Raw genomic sequence first — 19,987 nt, forward strand, 5'->3', positions numbered from 1 at the left:
CATATACATATTATTTATTATTATTGTTATTATTAATTTTATTTATGTATTTATTATTACCCTAGTTGTTTTGTGGTAATTAAAAATAATACATTTCCACTATTTCTCTTTCAAAAGCCACAGTTACCATCCTTGCCAGTGATGATGGTCATGGAGTTTTGTCATTCAACAACAGCGATCACTTTTTCCTAAGGGAGCAGTCAGCTCTCCACTTGATGGAAAGTGTTGCTGTACTGAACATTATTAGAGAACCTCCCCAGGGGATATTTGGCACTGTGACTGTTCAATATCTTGTGAGAGAAATAAATTCTTCAGCTGCATCAGTGGATCTGACCCCTTCACAAGGATATATCATACTGGAAGAGGGAGTCAGATTCAAGGTAATATGCAGGTGGTTATTACAATATAAGAGAAGTAGGCATTGTTTCAGCTACCTGGGAAGCATACAGAAATGTCTGCGTTTTATGTTAGACTTGATTTCCTGTTGTATTTTGTTTTATTTCTTGTTATTGTAGGAATGAGATATCAAAGATTGTGAATATGTCAATATGCTATGTGAAAACGTAGAGAAAATGAAGTATTCTAATGCTCATTTATATATAGTCATTTAATCCCTTTATTACTTTTGGAATATTTATGCCTTTTGGTAACAGTTCAAATAAATAGCAATATAATGCATAGGATACATTCAGAGAAATTGAGAAACAATTTCCTTGTATATACTTGGCACATGGCTATGTTTCTATTCTGCAATTTGCACCTTAGATAAAATCTACTTGAATAATAGAGCTAAAATATAATACAATATTTCATTCTACATAGTAAGAATACTTTAATTGCTCTCAGTTGTACAGAATACATTACTGGAAGTGCAAGAAAATGTGGCAGTAACTAATGTTTCTCAAACAATAAAAATGTAAATTCTGGGTAGGAAGAGGACCTAGTCTCTGGGCGGTAGGGGGCTGGGGGTGGGGCGGGGTTGCCTCCACTCAAAAAAAGTCAACCTAGAAAATGGATGATATTGTTGAACTAGTTTTCTATTGATTTTTATTCATTTAGGGTAGAATCCCTGCCCCATTGAAGTCAATGGGTATTTTGCCTTTCCCCTCAATTAAGTGAGGATTTCACCTTTATTGTCTCAGTGAAACACAATAGGTACTGTACAATAAATACTAAAAACATACTGAGATCAAAATGATTCTTCATAAAAATTCACATGGCCTAAGACATCCAACTGACCAAAACAAAACCTCAAAAGAACAGAAAATAAAACAATGTTCAACCAAAAGCCTGGCTGATGGAAGAGAAAAAGTCATGTGGAATCTGAAGTTTTCTACGTGGTTTCAGTCATGGGGAGCAAGTTTGCAGGATATGTGGATTTTCGAGCTATCCAGGAAATGTTTTTTTCTTCCCACGAAAGATAAAAAAAGGTTGCATTCATCAACATCATTCTAAAGTTTTCAGGTTTTTGTCAAAAACCTGGAAACCCCCAAACTGCAAGTTTTATTGTCTGAAAAAAATTGCTTTTATTTTTAAAATGAGAGCCTGAAAAATATAATAAAAAATGGATACTGCTGAAATTTCTATTCTGATGAAACAGCATTTTGAATGAAATAGTTTGACTAGCTCCAGTGGGGTTTTATTTAATAAAATTGTTACCACTCTTGGACCATTTTCAGGGACTAGTGGCGCTTAACTGATGGAGAGCCTGGAATATATGCAATGAAAGTCAAAATGCATAAATTAAAACTGCTGTGATAGGACATAGGGAAGTACACAGTATCTTAAATGAGTCCAACACCATGGAGACCTTTACCACAAGCCCTTTGAATTTCATTTGGAATTGAATTAGTAGTCAGTGTAGCCCAGACATTATGTGGAAACATTAAGTCAACCTACTCAGAAATTGGAGGCTCATAAAACTACACCCCAAATATTGTAGAAATTTTACCTGGAGCAAGCAAAGACATGGATACCTGTGGCAAGGTCTGTATCCGAAAGGTCACAGGCTCCTGGTTAGCTGTAGATACATTGCTGTTATCTGTATAACCTCAAGCAGCAAAACTGTATATCTATTGCTTGCATATGATACTGGAAAAGGATGGTGCTGTATACACAATTGAAGGTAAAAGTATTACAACACTCTTCTGTTCCTCTGTGTTACTGTTTATCAACCTGGGAGGCAGGCCTTCCTGGGAGGGGTCCCACTCAATCCAGTAGCAGGTGGAGCAGAAAAGAGCAACAGGAGTGGAGAAAGTTTCATGACTTCAGATTCATTCCTTCCCTCCCACTCTCTGAGTTCGTAAACACACACAGTGCAAATATGCCCCAGTACTTTGGGTGAAGCAGCTAGTTGCCAGCTTTCTCTTTCTGCTTCTTGGGGTCTGTACTGTAGATATCAGACCAGCAAACGTACTAAACAGGGCTGTAGGTTCAGGCAGTCCATTTGTGCCCTTTGTTCCTCTGGCCCTTAGCTCAGTTGCAATAACATTATTTATTTGTATTACCATAGTACCCAGGAGGAGGCCCAGTCACAGATCAGGACCCCATTGTGCTTGGTGCAGTAATAAAAAAAACAGCGCCTGCCCCAAAGAGCCACCTTTATGCTCTCTGGGTATAAAGCTGTCTGGTCAGCGGGAAAGAGGGATGTGGGGAACAGAACAACAAATGAAAATACGTATAAAAGAAGGCAGGGGTTTTGTTTGCTTTAAAGAAAGAAATAGAAAGGGAAGAGGTGGGTTCATCTGCTAAGCCTTCAAAGGGGCACTCCGGAAGAAAAAGGTTAGAATTCACTACTCTAGTTTAATTCCCACCCCTCTCTCCCTGCTGGCACGGTTTCTGTGTTGTCCAGTTTCAGTATTTGACTCCCATCCTGGTGTACACTTTAAGCACTGAAAGCACAGGAATGTCAGCAGCTGGTGAAGCTAGCATGTCTTAGTGATGTCATGTACTTGTTTTGCTCTCAGACTCTGCACATTTCTGCCATACTAGATGAAGAACCAGAAATGGATGAACATTTTATTGTCACTCTCTTCAGCCCAATGGGAGGAGCCAGACTTGGCACAAGAGTGGAAACTATGATCACGGTGTTACAGAACCAGGCCCCATTGGGGCTTTTTAGTATCTATCCAGTTACAAATAGGTACAGTACATTAATTCAGTTATAAAGAGGATAATTATTCATATTCTGTAGACAAGATAATTCTCTGCATCTTTCTTTGGTGGACCTGTTTAAAAGAAAACAAGGAAATGAGCAATCCACAGTTTTAGGTAGTTGAAAATCTTTTAAAATATTTGGTGTCTGTTAAATAACATTGCTTCTGTACCAGAGAACAGAAGATTGAAAATAAACTATTCTTCACCAGAATATATAGTACTGACCCTTTAAAAAAAAATTGGACCCAGAGCAGGCCTGACTGAGTTTTTAGATTCAGATTGTCCTCTTGCTACTACTACTTTATTGTTTTTAGCCATGTAACTCGTATCTTTATTATGTATCTAAATTGTTCTTTGAGTGTGTTATGTGAAGAAAGAGTCAGCATGAAGACTAACTTCCCTTTCAACTGTTCTTTAACAGCATATTTATAATCACACACACGAAATTACTATGTTAAAAGAACATTATTCAAATTACTCATCTTATCTCAGTCGCCCTTCCCTGGCTTCCAGTCCCAGTCTCCCCACCCTATGCCAGCCAGCCTTCAGTCCCAATTTCCACTCCTGCCAAGCTCCTTGTCCCAATCGGCTCCCCTTTGCTCTTGTCCCCTCTGCATTCGAATCCGGCAACTTCCTCCTCAATGCTGCCCTGACCCAGCAGGGGCTGGTCACTGAGCATACAGGAGAGACAGACTCCCTGCTCTCAGTGCAGGTACCCAGACCCAAGAAAGCCCACCACAGCCCAGAACTGTAGTTGCATCAAATGTCCTGCTCTTCCCTGGATGGAGCTTGCCCAGTGCAAATGGAATCTTTGGAGAATTCAAGTGATACAATCCAAGTCTCTGATGAGCATGTGAGAACTACAGTTTTTCAAGGCTTATAATTTGGTCAAATTTGGGCTGATTTTTATGGAGCTTGCAAAAGGCATATCCTGACACAAAGGCCACCAGTACACCAAATTTCAAATCCTTGCGCCAGAGTGTAGAGGTGCTTGAGTCAAAGAAAAGATCACCAGAATTTTTAACACGGGGAAAATATGTTTTCTCGTTCCTAGAAATGGCTGAACAATTTAGTTGAAATTTTCCAAAATACTCAGCCTGACAGACATGTAAACCTTTATCCCAAATGATTAAAGTTTGTCCAAGTTATAAGCAGCTGAAACCAGGGTCTTATAATGGGAAGTGTTGGTGCTACCAGCAGCCCCACCTGTAAGGAAACCAGCTGCTAGTGATTTCTTTCCATCACTGTTGTTTATTCTACCACTGAAGCTGTACCATGTAAATGATGTTTTTCATAATGCCAATTCATACATTGTAAAAGGAATTCCTGTTTCTTTATTTTTGCAATTCTCACATTCAGGACAAGTTCTCTGATAGTTGAAGAAGCTAACAGTACCCTTTATTTGAAAGTATCCCGAAGTCATGGGCTCAATATGTCTGTGAGTGTGGAGTGGGAGACCCTGTCCAATACTGCATTCGGCATAAGTGAGTTTTTTTCTCAATGAATGTTACTTTTATTAAAAGTTAACATCAGTAAAACTGGCCAAGGAGACAGAGAGACTAGTTTTGAAATGTAAATCCATTTTTCAGAGTTGATAAAATAAACTCCTGCATTAAAAGATTTCTTTGAGTGTGTTAAGATTCAATAGATAAAACGGCTTCACTAGAGCCAGTCCACTGACTGTCACTTCTGTCAGAGTTGAGAGACTTCTGAAGTCTTCCCTACCTCACGACAGTGTATATGGAACAGTATTATCACTAGACTTCTCTTAAATAAGACATGGTTGTAGTAGTATGAGTATTCTTGTAGCACCCACAACATGCAAAAGTACCGTCCGCACAGTCAAGATGCCTGTCTGTGTCTGCAAGAGCTATATTATAAAGCCTCAGTCTTAGCACGTGCTCAATTTTAGGCTGTGTGGGTAGTTCCATTGGAGTCCCATATGACTAGTCACAGTGCCTAAAGATAAGCACTTATGTAAATCTTTTCAGGATTGTGGCCTAAATAACTTCAGTGGGGCTACTCATATGAGCAAAGATACTCACATAACAGTTGGCAGGACTGGGGTCCAAGCTTTCGTTCTTGTAATTTAATTCTGACAACACATTCAAAATATCCAGTTAAACAGATCTATAAGTTATGCAAGTCTTTGCAAGTCTGACTTCTGTTTCATCTTGGTGGTGATTGGGGAAAAATTCTTTTGTATTTTTTTTTGTATGGCTTTTCCATTAGCTTGCTTTATTTTGATTCTGTCCACCAAAAATTCCCTGTATGACTTGCTTGTGTATTGAGAATACATATTACAAAAAAATTAATCTGTTGTGTTCTCATTGTTTTAACCTCTGGATGCATTTACGCTAATAAAATGCAAGTTCTGAGTGATGTCAGCAGTGTTATTTCTCCTGGCATTAGGTCTGAAGTTGGCTTGTGAAATCAAAGATAAGATTGGAAATCCCTCATGTATACTCCAGTAACTCATATTTTTAATATATTGCAGAGGGTGGTATCAGTGTGCTGTCTGTCTTACAAAGTTTTGTGGAAGAGTCAGTATCTAGCTGGTGTTTCTTTACATCAGGAGAGTCTTTATATGGTGTTCTATTGCGGACCTCACCAGCTAGCTTTTCTTCTATCTATCAGTGGAGAGGAGTTTTTGTTCCCATTGAGGTAAATGTTTTTATTTTAATCCATTTTGTATGGATGGTACTAATTGTATTTGTAAAGTCCAGTTCCCTCATCAACTTTCATTATGGTTCTCCTCTCAGGACTTCAGTATATGGAATCCTCAGAGCTGTGTGACATTTCACATCAATGGTGCTGCCTTTCTAGTGATTACTCATGGAGTATCCAAACAAGAATCTTCCAACCATCGTGTGTATACATTCACACCTGGACTCAGGGTACTACTGGTAAGACTTCTACCTTATTTTAGATGCTTTAGAAAAACCCATTCCTGGGAGGCCAGTTTAGTATTGAGCTCCAGCACAGTACTTGTGCTCTGCAGTGACATAAAACACGGCATTTTATAATAAGAGTCATATACTGTAGTGTCAAGATCTTAATTTTTATTACAAGCCAAATGAATTTAAATTTTGGTAACACTGATTTAAAATCAGCTGGTGCAGCACTATTTACTTAAAAGGAGTTTTACTTGTTTCTGCCAGAGCTTGTCCATAATATTTTCATGACATTTTCATGTGGAAATTAGTGAACAGTCAGATCTGTGTAATCATGGAACTTTTTTGATATTTTAACAAAGTTTTATATTGAATAACATTCCTCCATTAGGCAAATTAGCCACATATGAGGAACTTGAATCACTTCATAAAGTTCTCTTGTCCTTGTGCCTTCTTTACAGATACAGACTCTCTCAGTGCCAGAAACCAGAGATGTAAAACACTTCACTGTTGAAAGAAAAGATTATTTAATTATTGCAAGTCATACAACTGACTCCAAATCCATACAGGTTGGAATGATCTCCCCTTTTCATTTTTAATATGTGTGCAGTATACATTTAGCTCTGATTGGAAATTCCTAAGGGGCAATCAGCATAATGGTTTATAAGTACTATTGACTTGCTACCCTGAATTCTACAAGAAGCTGAATAAAAACGAAGTTTACAGACTGATTTGGGTTTACCAGTATTGTCTGTATGAACTCATACAATATACCAGATGTGAATCATTATCAGAAATCCCCTTACTTTGAAAATTATGTCAATTAGTTCTTGTGCTAAGGGGAAATAGGCAGCCTTAGAGACAGAAGTTCTCTTATCTTCAGAACAGATAAACCTGCATTCAGCTTCTTTATACCACCGTACCATTGTACCTCAACCTTCATGTGGAGGGACCATCTTTAGAGGTAAGTGGTAGCTCAGTGTCCAAGACCATACAGTTTTTCACCTTCTGGCTGAGGCGACCAACAAGAGTACCAAGGGTTGGGGTGATTTTACAATGCAGATACTTGTCTACTAGGAACTGGAAGGAGAAAACCAACTGAATTCACTGAGCAGCCATTAGATGTAAATGATTCATAGACTTCAGAGGATAATTAAAATAATCTAAAGTCTTCAGCATGACATCTGATTTCTGTTAGCACAATCTGACTGTACTTAGATCTAAAGAAAAAAAATTATTTATCATTTCCCATAGGTTTTCCAGTGGAATAATGGCCTTTTTATATTGCATCATCAACTCCCAATTTATGGAGCTCTGCACATGGCCCTATTTCCCAGAGGAGGTTTTATGTACCTAGCAGTTTCTCTGTCGAATTCAAGCCTGCACCCCCTTCTGTACCAATGGTCAGATAATGAGTTTCAAAAACTTCATCAAGTGCCAGTAAATGGAACAACTCACATGGAGGCCTTGACTTTTGGGTCTGATATCTATTTAATAATTGCAAAAGGTATGTTGCATGATACAAGAACATGAGTTTATGCTGGTCTGTCTGATGGGAAAGTCACTTGGCTCAGCAGTGTAGACAGGGATTTAAGCTTAGAGAGGAGAGGCCACAATTTCTCATGAAAATTTTATCAGGGACAATCTCTGTTATTTATTGAGCAGATATAAGTGTTGCATCCATTTTCAAGTATGTGCAGAATACGTGAAGTGTTGATTTCCAGCATACACTTTTCCCAGGAACATTGGGGTAATTAAATCCTTACTACTGTAGTTGCTGTTAGCATCCTCTGCAACGTATGTGCTGTGCAGAATTTATGGAACAGCAGTGGAGATAATTGTTACGTCCCAATGTGATCCACTAGGCAGTCCAGCTTTCCTAACACACCCCTCTGTGTCTAGTGAAAAGTCTTATGGTACACTTCCCACTTGACTATGCATTGTCTTGCATTTGTTATTTTGTGTCCCAACAACCTTAGCATTCTGAGGTGTGTGGGTGTATGTGCGCATACATAGAAGCCATTAAATGATCAACATTTGCCAATCATTGTCCCAGTTACCACAGATATCTCCTGTCCTAAGCATAGAGGAATATGTGGTAATCTGGCTCTCTGTGTGGTAAGATCTGGCAAACCCAGACATTTTGATGTGAACCAGCATTGCAGGTATTTAATCATTGGTCAGATTCATTGTGTAGTCAAGCTTGAGGTTTATTCTCTTTCCCCTTTGCAGAATCCAGTAATTCAAGTGAAGTTTTTGTCTGGGAGACAGGACAGTCTTCCTTCAGGCATTTTCAGTCCCTTTCTTCTAGCGCTATAAACAAAATCCACACCTTCATGCCTCCTTCGGGTTTAGGTAAGTTTTAGGTGACTACAGTCCTTGTTCCAATAGCAGCTTTTACACTGGTGGTAGGACCTTACTGAAAATAGTGCTAAGAAAATGTGGTAGCTGCATGTCAGTCCATCATTTTTCTGGTGATGTGAATCAGCACCAAACAAATTACAATGACACACAGAAAGGATGGGAGACCTTGCAGCTCAAAATAACAAAAATACTCCAGAAGTAAGGCAATGTTGCAAATACATAAACATAATTACTCTGGTGGTGATGCAGCAGGTTTAGTTAAGGCCTTTGTTTGAGAGAGACTGTGCGCTTAATTGGGTTCCTGATTTGACAGAGCTCCAAGGTGCCTGATGACCTCCAAAAGACAGAAAGGATGACCTCTGGCTTATGGAGTAATGTTGACAGCAGATCTGGAAGAAACAGGCAGAAGCAGATGGGGAGTGTACTAAATGTGACTACTATACAAATAATAACGGGGACTGCCCTTTCTTGGCCAGAGCACATTTCAGTTTTTTTAAATATGGTTTCCCACACTGAAATAACTTATTTGGGCCTACAGTAACTCCTCATTTAACACTGTAGTTATGTTCCTGAAAAATTAGACATTAAGCGAAATAATGCTAAGCGAATCCAATTTCCCCATAAGAATTAATGTAAATGTGTGCGGGGGGTTAGGTTCCAGGGAATTTTTTTTTGCCAGACAAAAGACATTTAAGGTGTGACCAGGTAAGTGAATATCCTCTGGTGCAGGTGTGGGCCAGCAACAGCCCCACTCCTAGGCCTGCAGAGTCCTCCCTGTGCAAGCTCTGAGGGATTGGGCTTGACACTGGAGCCAGGCAGAGCAAGCAAGTGGCAGCACATAGGAAGGGACACTGCACTGCATCCTTCCCCAGCACCCAATGGGGATGTCTCTGCTGGCCTCTGAGCAGCAGATCACACAAATGCCTGCTCCAGTTAGTCACTGAATGCCCCCCCACCTCCCAGGGTGCTGGGGAGACCAGTTGTCTCTTAGGGGAACCAATCTACCAGGTTGCATGGTATGCTCGGGACACACAGCACAGAGGCACTGGGTCTCTAGATCCTTGCAGAGCTGGAGACAGTCATAGGCTTCTGGGGCCACAGGCATCGACTTTTCAAACTGCCAGGGGTGCTCGATCTCTGACTCTGCCCCAGGTCCTGCCCCCACTCCACCCCTTCCCCCATGGCCTCCACCCCACTCCCACCCCACCTCTAAACCCAGTTCCGCCCCCTCCCATGAGTGCACTGCGTCCTCGCTCCTCCCTGCTCCCTGCCAGCCTCCCTGCACACCATGAAACAACTGATTGTGGAGAGGGAGTGGGTGTTGATCCATGGGGCCCACCGGTGGGCAAGAGGTGCTGAGCGGGGGTGGAGGGCGTTATAACATTGCGCAACTTTAAACGAGCATGTTCTCTAATAGAACAGTGACTTAATAACGAAACTACATTAACCGGGATGACTTTAAGTGAGGAGTTACTGTATTCTGAACTCCCTTGCTGGAGTTACACTGATGTAAAACTGGTGTAAGTGGATCAACATCAGGTGCTTCTCTGCAGACATTCATTTAGGACTTGAAATTTAACTGCTGAAATAAATAAGTGAATAAAAAATACTGAACAAATGTTCTTTTGTCTCCGACCTTGTAAGCAAGACTGGTCAGAGAGTTCCTTTGAGCAAGCATCTCTGGGATTGCACGGAGAAAACTATTTCATTTGTCTCTGAGCTTTTCCTTTTATTTATTTTTTCTTCTTTTTTTAAATGCAGTCCATGTGCTACTAGCTGGTAAGGATAGATCAGCACTGTATTCCTGGAATTCAGAAGTAAACCAGTTCTCTCTCGTGCTGGAAGCACCTCCTGCTAATCATATCACTTCAGTTACTATGAGATCACTTAACTCCAACAAAAGTCTAATTGTTCTGTCCGGAGATTCTTACTCCCAGATTTATGAACTGACCAAAGTCTCCAATGAGTCAGATTTTATACCTAGGTAGGTTTCTCATTTTATACCTCTCATCTTGCAGCTTCTCTTCATTTTTAAAAATGTTTCTTGTGGTATTTCTAGTTGCTGTTTTAGACTCCGGAGCATATTAGACTCTGGTCCTGTAAGTACACTGTGGGTAGAACTCTCATTGATATCACTAAGAGTTTTCAACATAAGGGCTGTTACAAAATCTATTGAAATCAATGAGTGTCCCTTAGTGGATTTCAGAGTAACAGCCGTGTTAGTCTGTATTCGCAAAAAGAAAAGGAGTACTTGTGGCAATTTAGAGACTAACCAATTTATTTGAGCATGAGCTTTCGTGAGCTACAGCTCACTTCATCGGATGCATACTGTGGAAACTGCAGAAGACATTATATACACAGAGACCATGAAACAATACCTCCTCCCACCCCACTCTCCTGCTGGTAATAGCTTATCTAAAGTGATCATCAAGTTGAGCCATTTCCAGCAGAAATCCAGGTTTTCTCACCCTCCGCGCCCCCCCCCCCCCCCAACTCACTCTCCTGCTGGTAATAGCCCATCCAAAGTGACTACTCTCTTTAAAATGTGTATGATAATCAAGGTGGGCCATTTCCAGCACAAATCCAGGTTTTCTCACCCCGCCACCCCATTCCAAAAACCACACACACAAACTCACTCTCCTGCTGGTAATAGCTTATCCAAAGTGACCACTCTCCTCACAATGTGTATGAAAATCAAGGTGGGCCATTTCCAGCACAAATACAGGTTTTCTCACCCCCCACCCCCTTTTTTTCAAAAAAACACATACACAAAAACTCACTCTCCTGCTGGTAATAGCTTATCCAAAGTGACCACTCTCCTCACAATGTGTATGAAAATCAAGGTGGGCCATTTCCAGCACAAATACAGGTTTTCTCACCCCCCACCCCCTTTTTTTCAAAAAAACACATACACAAAAACTCACTTTCCTGCTGGTAATAGCTTATCCAAAGTGACCACTCTCCTCACAATGTGTATGAAAATCAAGGTGGGCCATTTCCAGCACAAATCCAGGTTTTCTCACCCCCCCCCCCGTACCACACAAACTCACTCTCCTGCTGGTAATAGCTCATCCAAAGTAACCACTCTCCCTACAATGTGCATGATAATCAAGGTGGGCCATTTCCAGCACAAATCCAGGTTTTCTCACCCCCCCGCCCCACACAAACTCACTCTCCTGCTGGCAATAGCTCATCCAAACTGACCACTCTCCTTACAATGTGCATGATAATCAAGGTGGGCCATTTCCAGCATAAATCCCAAGTTTAACCAGAACGTCGGGGGGCATGTAGTGCTTGCAATTATGTTCCTTACTCTTGTGTTTATATATTTAAAAAAAAACATTTATTGTGGTTGAATGAGGATCCCACTCATCATAAATTTTTGGTCCTGTTTAATTACTTGGATTCATTGAGAAAGACAAGGTGGGTGAGGTTGTATTATGATTCATTGTTATTTTCTTTCTATAAAAAACCCTTTCAAGTCAAATTACCCTTTGATCAATAAAAACATTAATTCAGACTCTTAAAAAAGCCCTTGACGTTTTCAAGTCCAGTCTTCTATATTTCTTAATTTTGAACCTTAATATTCCTCTTTTCGTATCACATTCGTGTTGTACTTCTTACTTTTTATAATTTTAACCCAAACGTATAAATTTATGAATTTATACTGTATAACATTTATGGATGGTTTGTGTATTACAAACTTTTGGTGTTATCTCTATCCCCTGAGTTAGTTATTTCCCTCATTTTTAAGATCAGTGTTCCAGTTTTTGTCTCTTCATTGATGTTTTCATTTGTATGCACCCATATCAGTTTATGCATCTCTTTAATTCTCTTTCATCCATTATAAGTAAGGCTGGATGTTCGTCATGACAGAAACCATGACAGGGTTTTTTTAATAAAATGTCTTAGTATTTGTTTCCCTGACAAATCTAACCCTTAACTAAGGAAGATTCTTAAATTATTTTTTTTTTAAAACTTACTGCGTTTATGTCTAGTGTGTTACAGGATGGAATATGATTTTAAACTTTCAAATAAGGAATTTTAAGTTAAATCTCACGATTTCTTGTGAAAAATAATTAAACGTTACTACAAATTTTGTGGGCCATGTCTTTACCTTTTTTAAAACTGAAATTATGACACTTGTATTTCTTTCATGAAAAAGCCATGATTATTCCCCATTTTGCTGCAACAAACTACTCTTAATTATAATCATTTTGTGTGTGTGTTTTTATGCCAGTTCAGGTGAATTGATATTTGATCCTGGAGACATGGAAGTTGTGCTGGCAGTTAATATCCTTGATGATGTAATCCCAGAAGAAGAAGAATTTTTCACAGTGTGGCTGAAAAACCCCAAAGGAGGTGCAGAGATTGGTGCTAGTGGTTATGTTAACATAATTATTCCATCTAATGACAATGCTCATGGAGTCATTGCATTTGCTCAGGTAACAATACTAAATTAAGTCATGAGAATACAGATATACTTTGTCCAGAACCAAGAACGCTAACATGTAAAAACTGTAAACTGAAAAGGTGATGGGCCTGATTCTCCATTGCCTTTTATCATTGTAATTTAGTTTTGCTTTATACCCATTCAGCATCGATGTAAGTGACTCAGCAGGGTGCAAGGTAATACAAAACAGTTCCAGTAGCTGTACCTTGTGTGAGACTTTAATGTCTTAATAAGTGTTGGTCTGAGTAATATAAAGTCCGTTAACCTTAAAAAAAAAATCTGTTCCAGAGTCCAGTGTTTGAATGGCTGGAGAGGTGAGAATTTACAGAAATCTGTAGGACCTTTTACCGCATCCCAACAGGCTTGTTAAGTTATATAATGGAGTGAGCTGAGATAATTTCCAGGTCCAGCTCTGCTGTGTTCCTGTCTCTTTGGCTATCCCTAGATTTGAGGATGATGTCTGCCAAGGGGGTTCATTGGTGGGTTTTTAGGTGGCTGAAGAGCCCAATTTGTGCCCTGCAGATTTTTCCACAGAAGTGACAGGTGTAATCTTGGAGGAGACATAGTTGTTGGCTGGAGTGTTGTGCCCTTTCTTTCCTCCTTTGTCACTTCTCTGTCTCATGAGTATGTCTGTGGCTTGGCGTATGGTGTGGTACCACTGTGTTCTGTTCTGCGCCAAGTCCTCCCAGTTTGTTGGGTTGATGTTTAAGTTTAACGTGCACTTTCAGTATGTGCTTCCACTGCCCTCCGCGAACCCTTTTCTCCTGACTTAACTGAGAGAAGAGTACTTGTTTTGGGAGGCACAAAGAGTAGTTTGTGCAGGTGAGGGCTGATAGAGTACCTTGGTTTTCCGGATGTTGAGAGAGAGAGAGAGACCCAGGCTGTGATAGACACCTACAAAACGGTTTAGGGTATTTTGCAGGTTGGCCTCTGTGTGTGTGAGGGTGATGCAATCATCTGCATACTGAAGGTCAGTGGTGCCAATTCTTGCGGTCTTAGATTTTGTTTGGATACGTCAGAGATTGAGAAATTGGTCCTCCATACAATAATCAATCCCAATTCCGTAAAGTAGAGTTCATGGATGAGGATTAGGATCACGGCAAGGTAAATGGAGAAGAGTGCTAGACCAATGACACAGCCTTGCTTGTCACCAGTGCGAATGATGAATGGTTTGGTCTCTAAGCCAATGCACAGAAAGGTGGCAGTCATCCCATCATAGAGTAATCTGATGATGGAAATGAATTTCTGTGGACAGCCAAACCTACACAGCATCTTCCATAGGGCATCACAATTGATAGAGTCAAAGGCCTTGGATAGGTTGATGAATGCCATGAACAGTTCCTGGTGTTGCTATCTGCACTTCTTCTGAATCTGTCGGACCACAGAGATCATGTTGGTTGTGCCTCGGGATAGCCTGAAGCCGCATTGTGATTCGGGGAGAAGTTCCTTGGCAAGGAGAAGGAGCTGGTTTAATAGGATCTGGGCAAGGATCTTCCTTGCGATGGAGAGGAGGGCAATACCTTTATAGTTCCTGCACAAAGATTTGTCTCCTTCCTTGAATATTGTAACAATGTTGTCATTCTTAGTCAGGTGGAATTTCTTCGCAGCTCCAGGAGTTGGCAAAGCATTGTTCTACCAGCTTTAAAAGCCTCAGCAGGGATGCCGTCTGGGCCTGGTGCCTTGTGATTTTTTCTCTGGGTGATGGTTCGCCTGACTTCCTCAGAAGATGGGGGATCATCAAGGTCTTCCATTGCTGAGTGTTGTGGAATGAACTTGATGGTGTCTTCAGAGACCATGGAGTCGCAGTTTAGAAGGCTCTCAAAGTGCTCCTTCCAGCATTGTTTAATGACTGCATTGTCCATGCTGGGAATGTAAGAGGCTTGGCCTTTGGATCTTGACCCATATCTGGCTTTTGTTGCTTGAAAGAAGCTTCTTAAGTAATCCTGGTTTACCAAACTCTGGATCTCAGAGGCCTTCTCTCGCTACCACTTGTTTTTGATGTTACGTAGCCTCCTTTGGACTTCGGCTTTGAGCAGGTGAAAGGCTTCATGTTTTTGTTAGTTCGAGGAATCATTTTGCCACTTACAGAATGCTCCTGTTTACCACCTAGAACAAAGATATTTGGGCGGGTGGCAGTTCTCGGTTAGCATGGAAACTGTAGGACTAGGACAAAGCATTCTGGGAAAGCATACTAGAAGTGTTTTTCTAAAAGATATACTTTAGTTCAAACAGAAGTTGTGGACTTGGAATTATTGGGTGAAATTCAATGGGCTTTGTTATGCGGTAGCTCATGCTAGATTATCCTAATGGTCCCTCCTTTAAAATCTATAAATCTGTGAAAGCGGGAAGAGATCTAAGCAACCTACTTTTCATCAGTATGAAAGAGACTGAAGGGATCAGGACCAGCAGTGGAAAGGGCTGGGGAATAAGCAGAGCAGCAGATGGAAAAGGAGTACCTCTGGCAGTTAATGGGTACTTTGTGGGATAGACCTGGGAATGCTAATAGAGCCCACATCAAATTCCTATTCTTTGGAATGACCACCCCTAGAATGCTTCTGTTCTGGAGAGAAATCACTATCAAGGGAGACCTGAACTGAGAACGCATCTTAAAGGGCCAGGTTGACCTAGGACAGGTATGTACAAATCTGTGCAAAGCTATCATGCAAAGGGAAATAGAAGCCACAGGAAATCTGGAGAGAGTGCTGTCATGCAGATAGACCCACAATGCACCCTCAGGTACCACAGAATCAACTGGCAAGAACACAGTAAGCTCTGGCTGGAAAATCGTATACATAGCAAGTACTCCCTAAATCAAATGCTGCAATTTGAAAAAAAAAATCTAAGATAAACTGAATCTGCCTTGGAAGTTCCCCACGTTTCTCAGCCATTTTAAAACTAATCCGGTGATGAAATCATCGTAGCAAAAAAGTTCAAACTTGGATACTTAGCATGAGGCCCTTAAATACATATTTAGGCACTGCCCAATTTGTTTGTTTGTTTATTTATTTATTTTATTTAAATATGTCCATGGGAGCTTTACGGGCTTAGCACCTCTGAAAATTAGGTCACTTCCCCATAAGTGTGCAAATATGGATTTACGTACTTAACATAGGGGATACAAGTTTTAAAATTTTCTTCCAAATGCCTCAAGATCATTTTGAGTATTTAATATAGGATCTCTTCCTGTGTTTTCTAGCCATTCAAATAATTAATTTATATGGTTGTACTATATTTGTACATTTCCAGAATTCTTTATCTAAGCAAGTTGAAGAAATGGAACAAGACAACTTAATCACCTTGAATATTGAACGTTTAATAGGAATGTATGGCCAAGTTACAGTACAGTGGATAGCCAATGGGAGCATTAATGATATATTTCCAGCATCAGGAATGGTATGTATTAATTTTGCTGAAATTAGTGAAGCACTGATTTAAAAATACTTTATAAAATATCCCAAGTCTTAGCTGTTGTCCCTTCTTGGAGTGCCCAAGTATGGTAGAACCCTTATTCCTCTCTCCTCAGTGCATAGTGACCCACCTTAGGACCAATGGGCCCTGGGCTCTTCGGGCCCAGCTCCACCTAGTGGTTGGGTGCATAAACTAATAGACAAATCCTGTGACTTCTAGGACATTACAAATTATAGATCCAAGAAATCAAGGGCCAACAGATTATGAAGATATACAACAATTATTCCTGGAAAGACATAAAATCAGAGAAAAGACAGAGAATTGGGTCAAGGGGGCAGGCAGATAATCAAGTATATCAAATAAATGATGGAGCAACCATTCCACCAAAATAAACACTCTTTCCCTCAAAAGCCCACAACAAAGTGAAAGTAAATAGAATGCTCCCTAAAGTCTCCCTGTAGGCTTTAGCTAGCTGGCGGAGCAGGACCTTGAAAAAGGGTGTGGTGTCCTTCACTGAGGCCTGGTTTACACTGAGGGGGGATCGATCTAAGTTACGCAACTTCATCTACGTGAATAACTTATCTAAAGTCGACATACTTAGACCTACTCACCATGGTGTCTTAACTGCGGTGAGTCGACTGCTGCCGCTCCCCGTTGACTCCGCTTGCGCCTCTCATTGCAGTGGAGTACAGGAATCGATGGGAGAGTGCTCGGGGGTCGATTTATTGCGTCTAGACTGGACGCGATAAATCGACCCCCACTGGATCGATCGCTATCTGTCGATCTGGCGGGTAGTATAGACATACCCTGAGAAGCTCTGGCCATTCTCCAGCTCTAGTGCTGTGGAGGTCTAGTGGGTGCAGCCGCCAGTCAGTGCTTTTTTGCAAGGTGGAGTCTTGGAGCTCAGTCTCTTGTGGAGTGGACTGCACCTGGTCACTCAAGTCCTGTTCATCCCTTGGATCCCAATGCAGCGGGAAGCCTACAGGTCTCAGCAGGCAGGCTGCCCTTTCAGGTCAAGACAGATTCTGGACCTCTGCTGCACAGAGAAGTTCAGGAACTGCATCCTCTTTTGCTACTGGAACCTGACTCTCTGCATCCAGCTCTGTCTCAGAGTCCTCAATGACTTTCAACACCCAGGCTCAGCTCAATCTCCTGGCAGTCCCAGTCATGTGCAAGCTCTCCGGGTCTGCAGTTGGTCACCTGGGTGGGCCATCAGGCTCTGGCCTAGCCCCCTTTGTCTGTTTTTGTGTCTCGAGCACAGTGAGGCAGACAGCCTCTGTTTCAGTTCCCTTAGTCTCTCTGCTGCTGTTTGTGGAAGCTGTTTTTTCTGAAGTCCCCCAGAATGTTACGGGAGGCTACATGGTTATTTTAAATGTGATCAATTCATCTATTTATACATATATTTAAAAATATTATAGTGACAACTTAAAACAATAATATAATTGTCAAAAATGGATTATAGATGGGTGAATAATAAACTTCATGTTCAGCAAATAGTTTATTTGAAAAAAAAATCATGACATTAGTCAACTAAGTTGTCAGTTGAATATTATCCAGCAAGCACTAGTATTGACACTGTGCCCCTAAAATCAACATTTGTAGTTAGGGGAGTGGAGGGGTTTGGGGTTTTCAGCAACTTACTGACTTTCTCTGCTTCTTGACTTAGACAAAGGAGGAAAGCAAAGTGTTTGGCACAAAAAGCCGCAATGCAGTTGTATTATTGAGTTATTCTGCTGACATATAGGTCCAGATTTTCAAAATGGGTGTTTTAGACACTTAAGTCTGTTTTTAAGAGATCCAGATAAAAACGGCTTGATTTTCAGATGTGCTGAAGTCATTGAGAGTTGTGGGTACTCAGCATCTCCAAAACTCAGGCCAGTGTTAGTTAAGAACTATTTCTCCCTCCCTTTGTTTCTGATTGTTTTGCCCCAATTAAGCAGCATGCATTTTTCCAAAGTGACTCTCTTTTTGCTGTTTGCTGTCAGTGTTGCTAACCTCTCTGGAGCCCTTTCAGTTATTTTTCTGTCTTCAGTGGTGTCACACCACCTCCGAGTTCAGTATCATTTGCATATTTTGTTAATGCTCTGTTCACATTTTTTTCACTGATGGATTTTTACAAAAGCAAATATTGGTGAAGGTGCTTAAAATAATAGTATGGAAAAAAATGTTTCACCTGTTTTTTTTTTACTTTTTAGATAACATTTTCAGAAGGTCAGGCCCTGTCCACAATCACCCTGACTGTTCTTGCAGACAACATTGCAGAGCTTTCTGAAACTGTTGTTATAACATTCACCCATGTCACTACTGTGGGTATTAAGGATCCCATGAGAGGAGCCATCATAGACCCTAAGAGAGCACGAGCTGTGCTTACCATTTTGCCTAATGATTCTCCCTACGGTGTAGTTGGCTGGCATACGGACTCTCTCTTTGCTAAAGTAGCAGAGCCTGAAGGTAAGTCAGTCTTAAGTTCCTGCTAAGAAGCTAAAATAATGGCATACTAAAGTATGTCATCTTTAGACGTTCTGATGTTAATTATGTGAGTTTTTAATGACTAACATTCTAAATTTTTAAAAATAATTTAAGTTTGAGCAAAAACCAAAAGAACAGCAGTAACAACTCAGTGACAAACAGAAGTGGTCCCACAGCAGTCAAAAAACATCCTTAGAAATACAAAACTATGCAACTTTCCTGCGTATAGGATATTTCATATGCACTGTAAATAAAGCCTCTCCAGTTATTTTTGCAAGTTGATTGAGATGTTAACTTGACTTATGTTACTTTCACTAATAAACAGAATCATTCTCTTATTTTGCTAAAAACTATGGTGTCTTGTCTTGTATGCATGGCACTAGAAAGTAAGATTATTCTTAGTGCATACTATTGCCTTCTTACAAATTGCTGCATATTAAATATTTGTCTTTAAACTTAAGAATATAGGTTTTCAGGGAAACTTTGCCTTCACTGGTTACACATTTCCTCTTTCTGCTCTGCAATGTCATTATCACCTTTAGATATTACGAACTGTATGCCACAAATTTGTTAACTATAAAAATAAACTAATTAAAGGCAAATGGCCTGATCCTGCTGGCATCCACTGCTATGCCGGTAGCTGCCAGACAACAGAAAATCTTTGGAGGGGAGATGGCACGGGAGGCTGCTGCTGATCCCAAGCAGTGAACGCAACTGTCCATTCACATGCTCTGTGACTTGTGGTGGGGACAAACAGGGATGTAGGTATGGGGAAAAGCAGTACCACCTCCGCTGTGATGTTGGTGCAGTCATACTCGATTCTGGAACTTTGCTGGAGTCCTGCAGAGCGAGCTATTGTAAGTTGGGCTTATAGGGCTGTTTGGACTGTGTGCAGAGCCACAGTGGTCTTCACTTGAAGACTTTTCCCTACTCCATATTGTCCATCGGCAGTTACTGTTCCTGTCGAGCTCACATCCTTTCCCCTGACAGCTTAGCTCCACCACTACGGTTTTTCCCATCTCCTTTCCCTGCCATCAGGCTCCCATTCTGTCCATCTCCTGCCTCAGATTTTTCTCCTTCCAACTGCTTCTTTGACATTGACATCCCATCACCTCTCATCTCTTACAGTTTCAGAAACCCTCTGCCTAGCCTCCCAATCTTCCTTCCATGCACAAGCAGCTACAGCTGGTCTGAAAAATTCTGGCAAAATATTATTTCATTGGAACTTGCCGATTTGGTGAAA

At 40.7% G+C, this 19,987-nt stretch overlaps 1 protein-coding gene across 6 annotated transcripts in view; it reads left to right on the forward strand.

Annotated features, from left to right (window-relative positions):
- The window catches only part of ADGRV1 (adhesion G protein-coupled receptor V1), a 416,951-nt gene that overhangs the window by 119,588 nt on the left and 277,376 nt on the right, over positions 1-19,987 (forward strand). For all 6 annotated transcript variants that reach the window (XM_075128570.1, XM_075128569.1, XM_075128566.1 and 3 more), the window contains 12 exons: positions 118-380; positions 2,967-3,142; positions 4,516-4,640; positions 5,654-5,820; positions 5,919-6,062; positions 6,512-6,619; positions 7,305-7,557; positions 8,283-8,405; positions 10,176-10,398; positions 12,655-12,859; positions 16,114-16,260; positions 18,471-18,726. In XM_075128570.1, the coding sequence (XP_074984671.1) occupies positions 118-380; positions 2,967-3,142; positions 4,516-4,640; positions 5,654-5,820; positions 5,919-6,062; positions 6,512-6,619; positions 7,305-7,557; positions 8,283-8,405; positions 10,176-10,398; positions 12,655-12,859; positions 16,114-16,260; positions 18,471-18,726 (2,190 nt within the window). The remainder of the gene's footprint in view (positions 1-117; positions 381-2,966; positions 3,143-4,515; positions 4,641-5,653; positions 5,821-5,918; positions 6,063-6,511; positions 6,620-7,304; positions 7,558-8,282; positions 8,406-10,175; positions 10,399-12,654; positions 12,860-16,113; positions 16,261-18,470; positions 18,727-19,987) is intronic.

This window comes from Caretta caretta, chromosome 5 (assembly GCF_965140235.1).
Source record: "Caretta caretta isolate rCarCar2 chromosome 5, rCarCar1.hap1, whole genome shotgun sequence".
Taxonomy (NCBI): Eukaryota; Metazoa; Chordata; order Testudines; family Cheloniidae; genus Caretta; species Caretta caretta.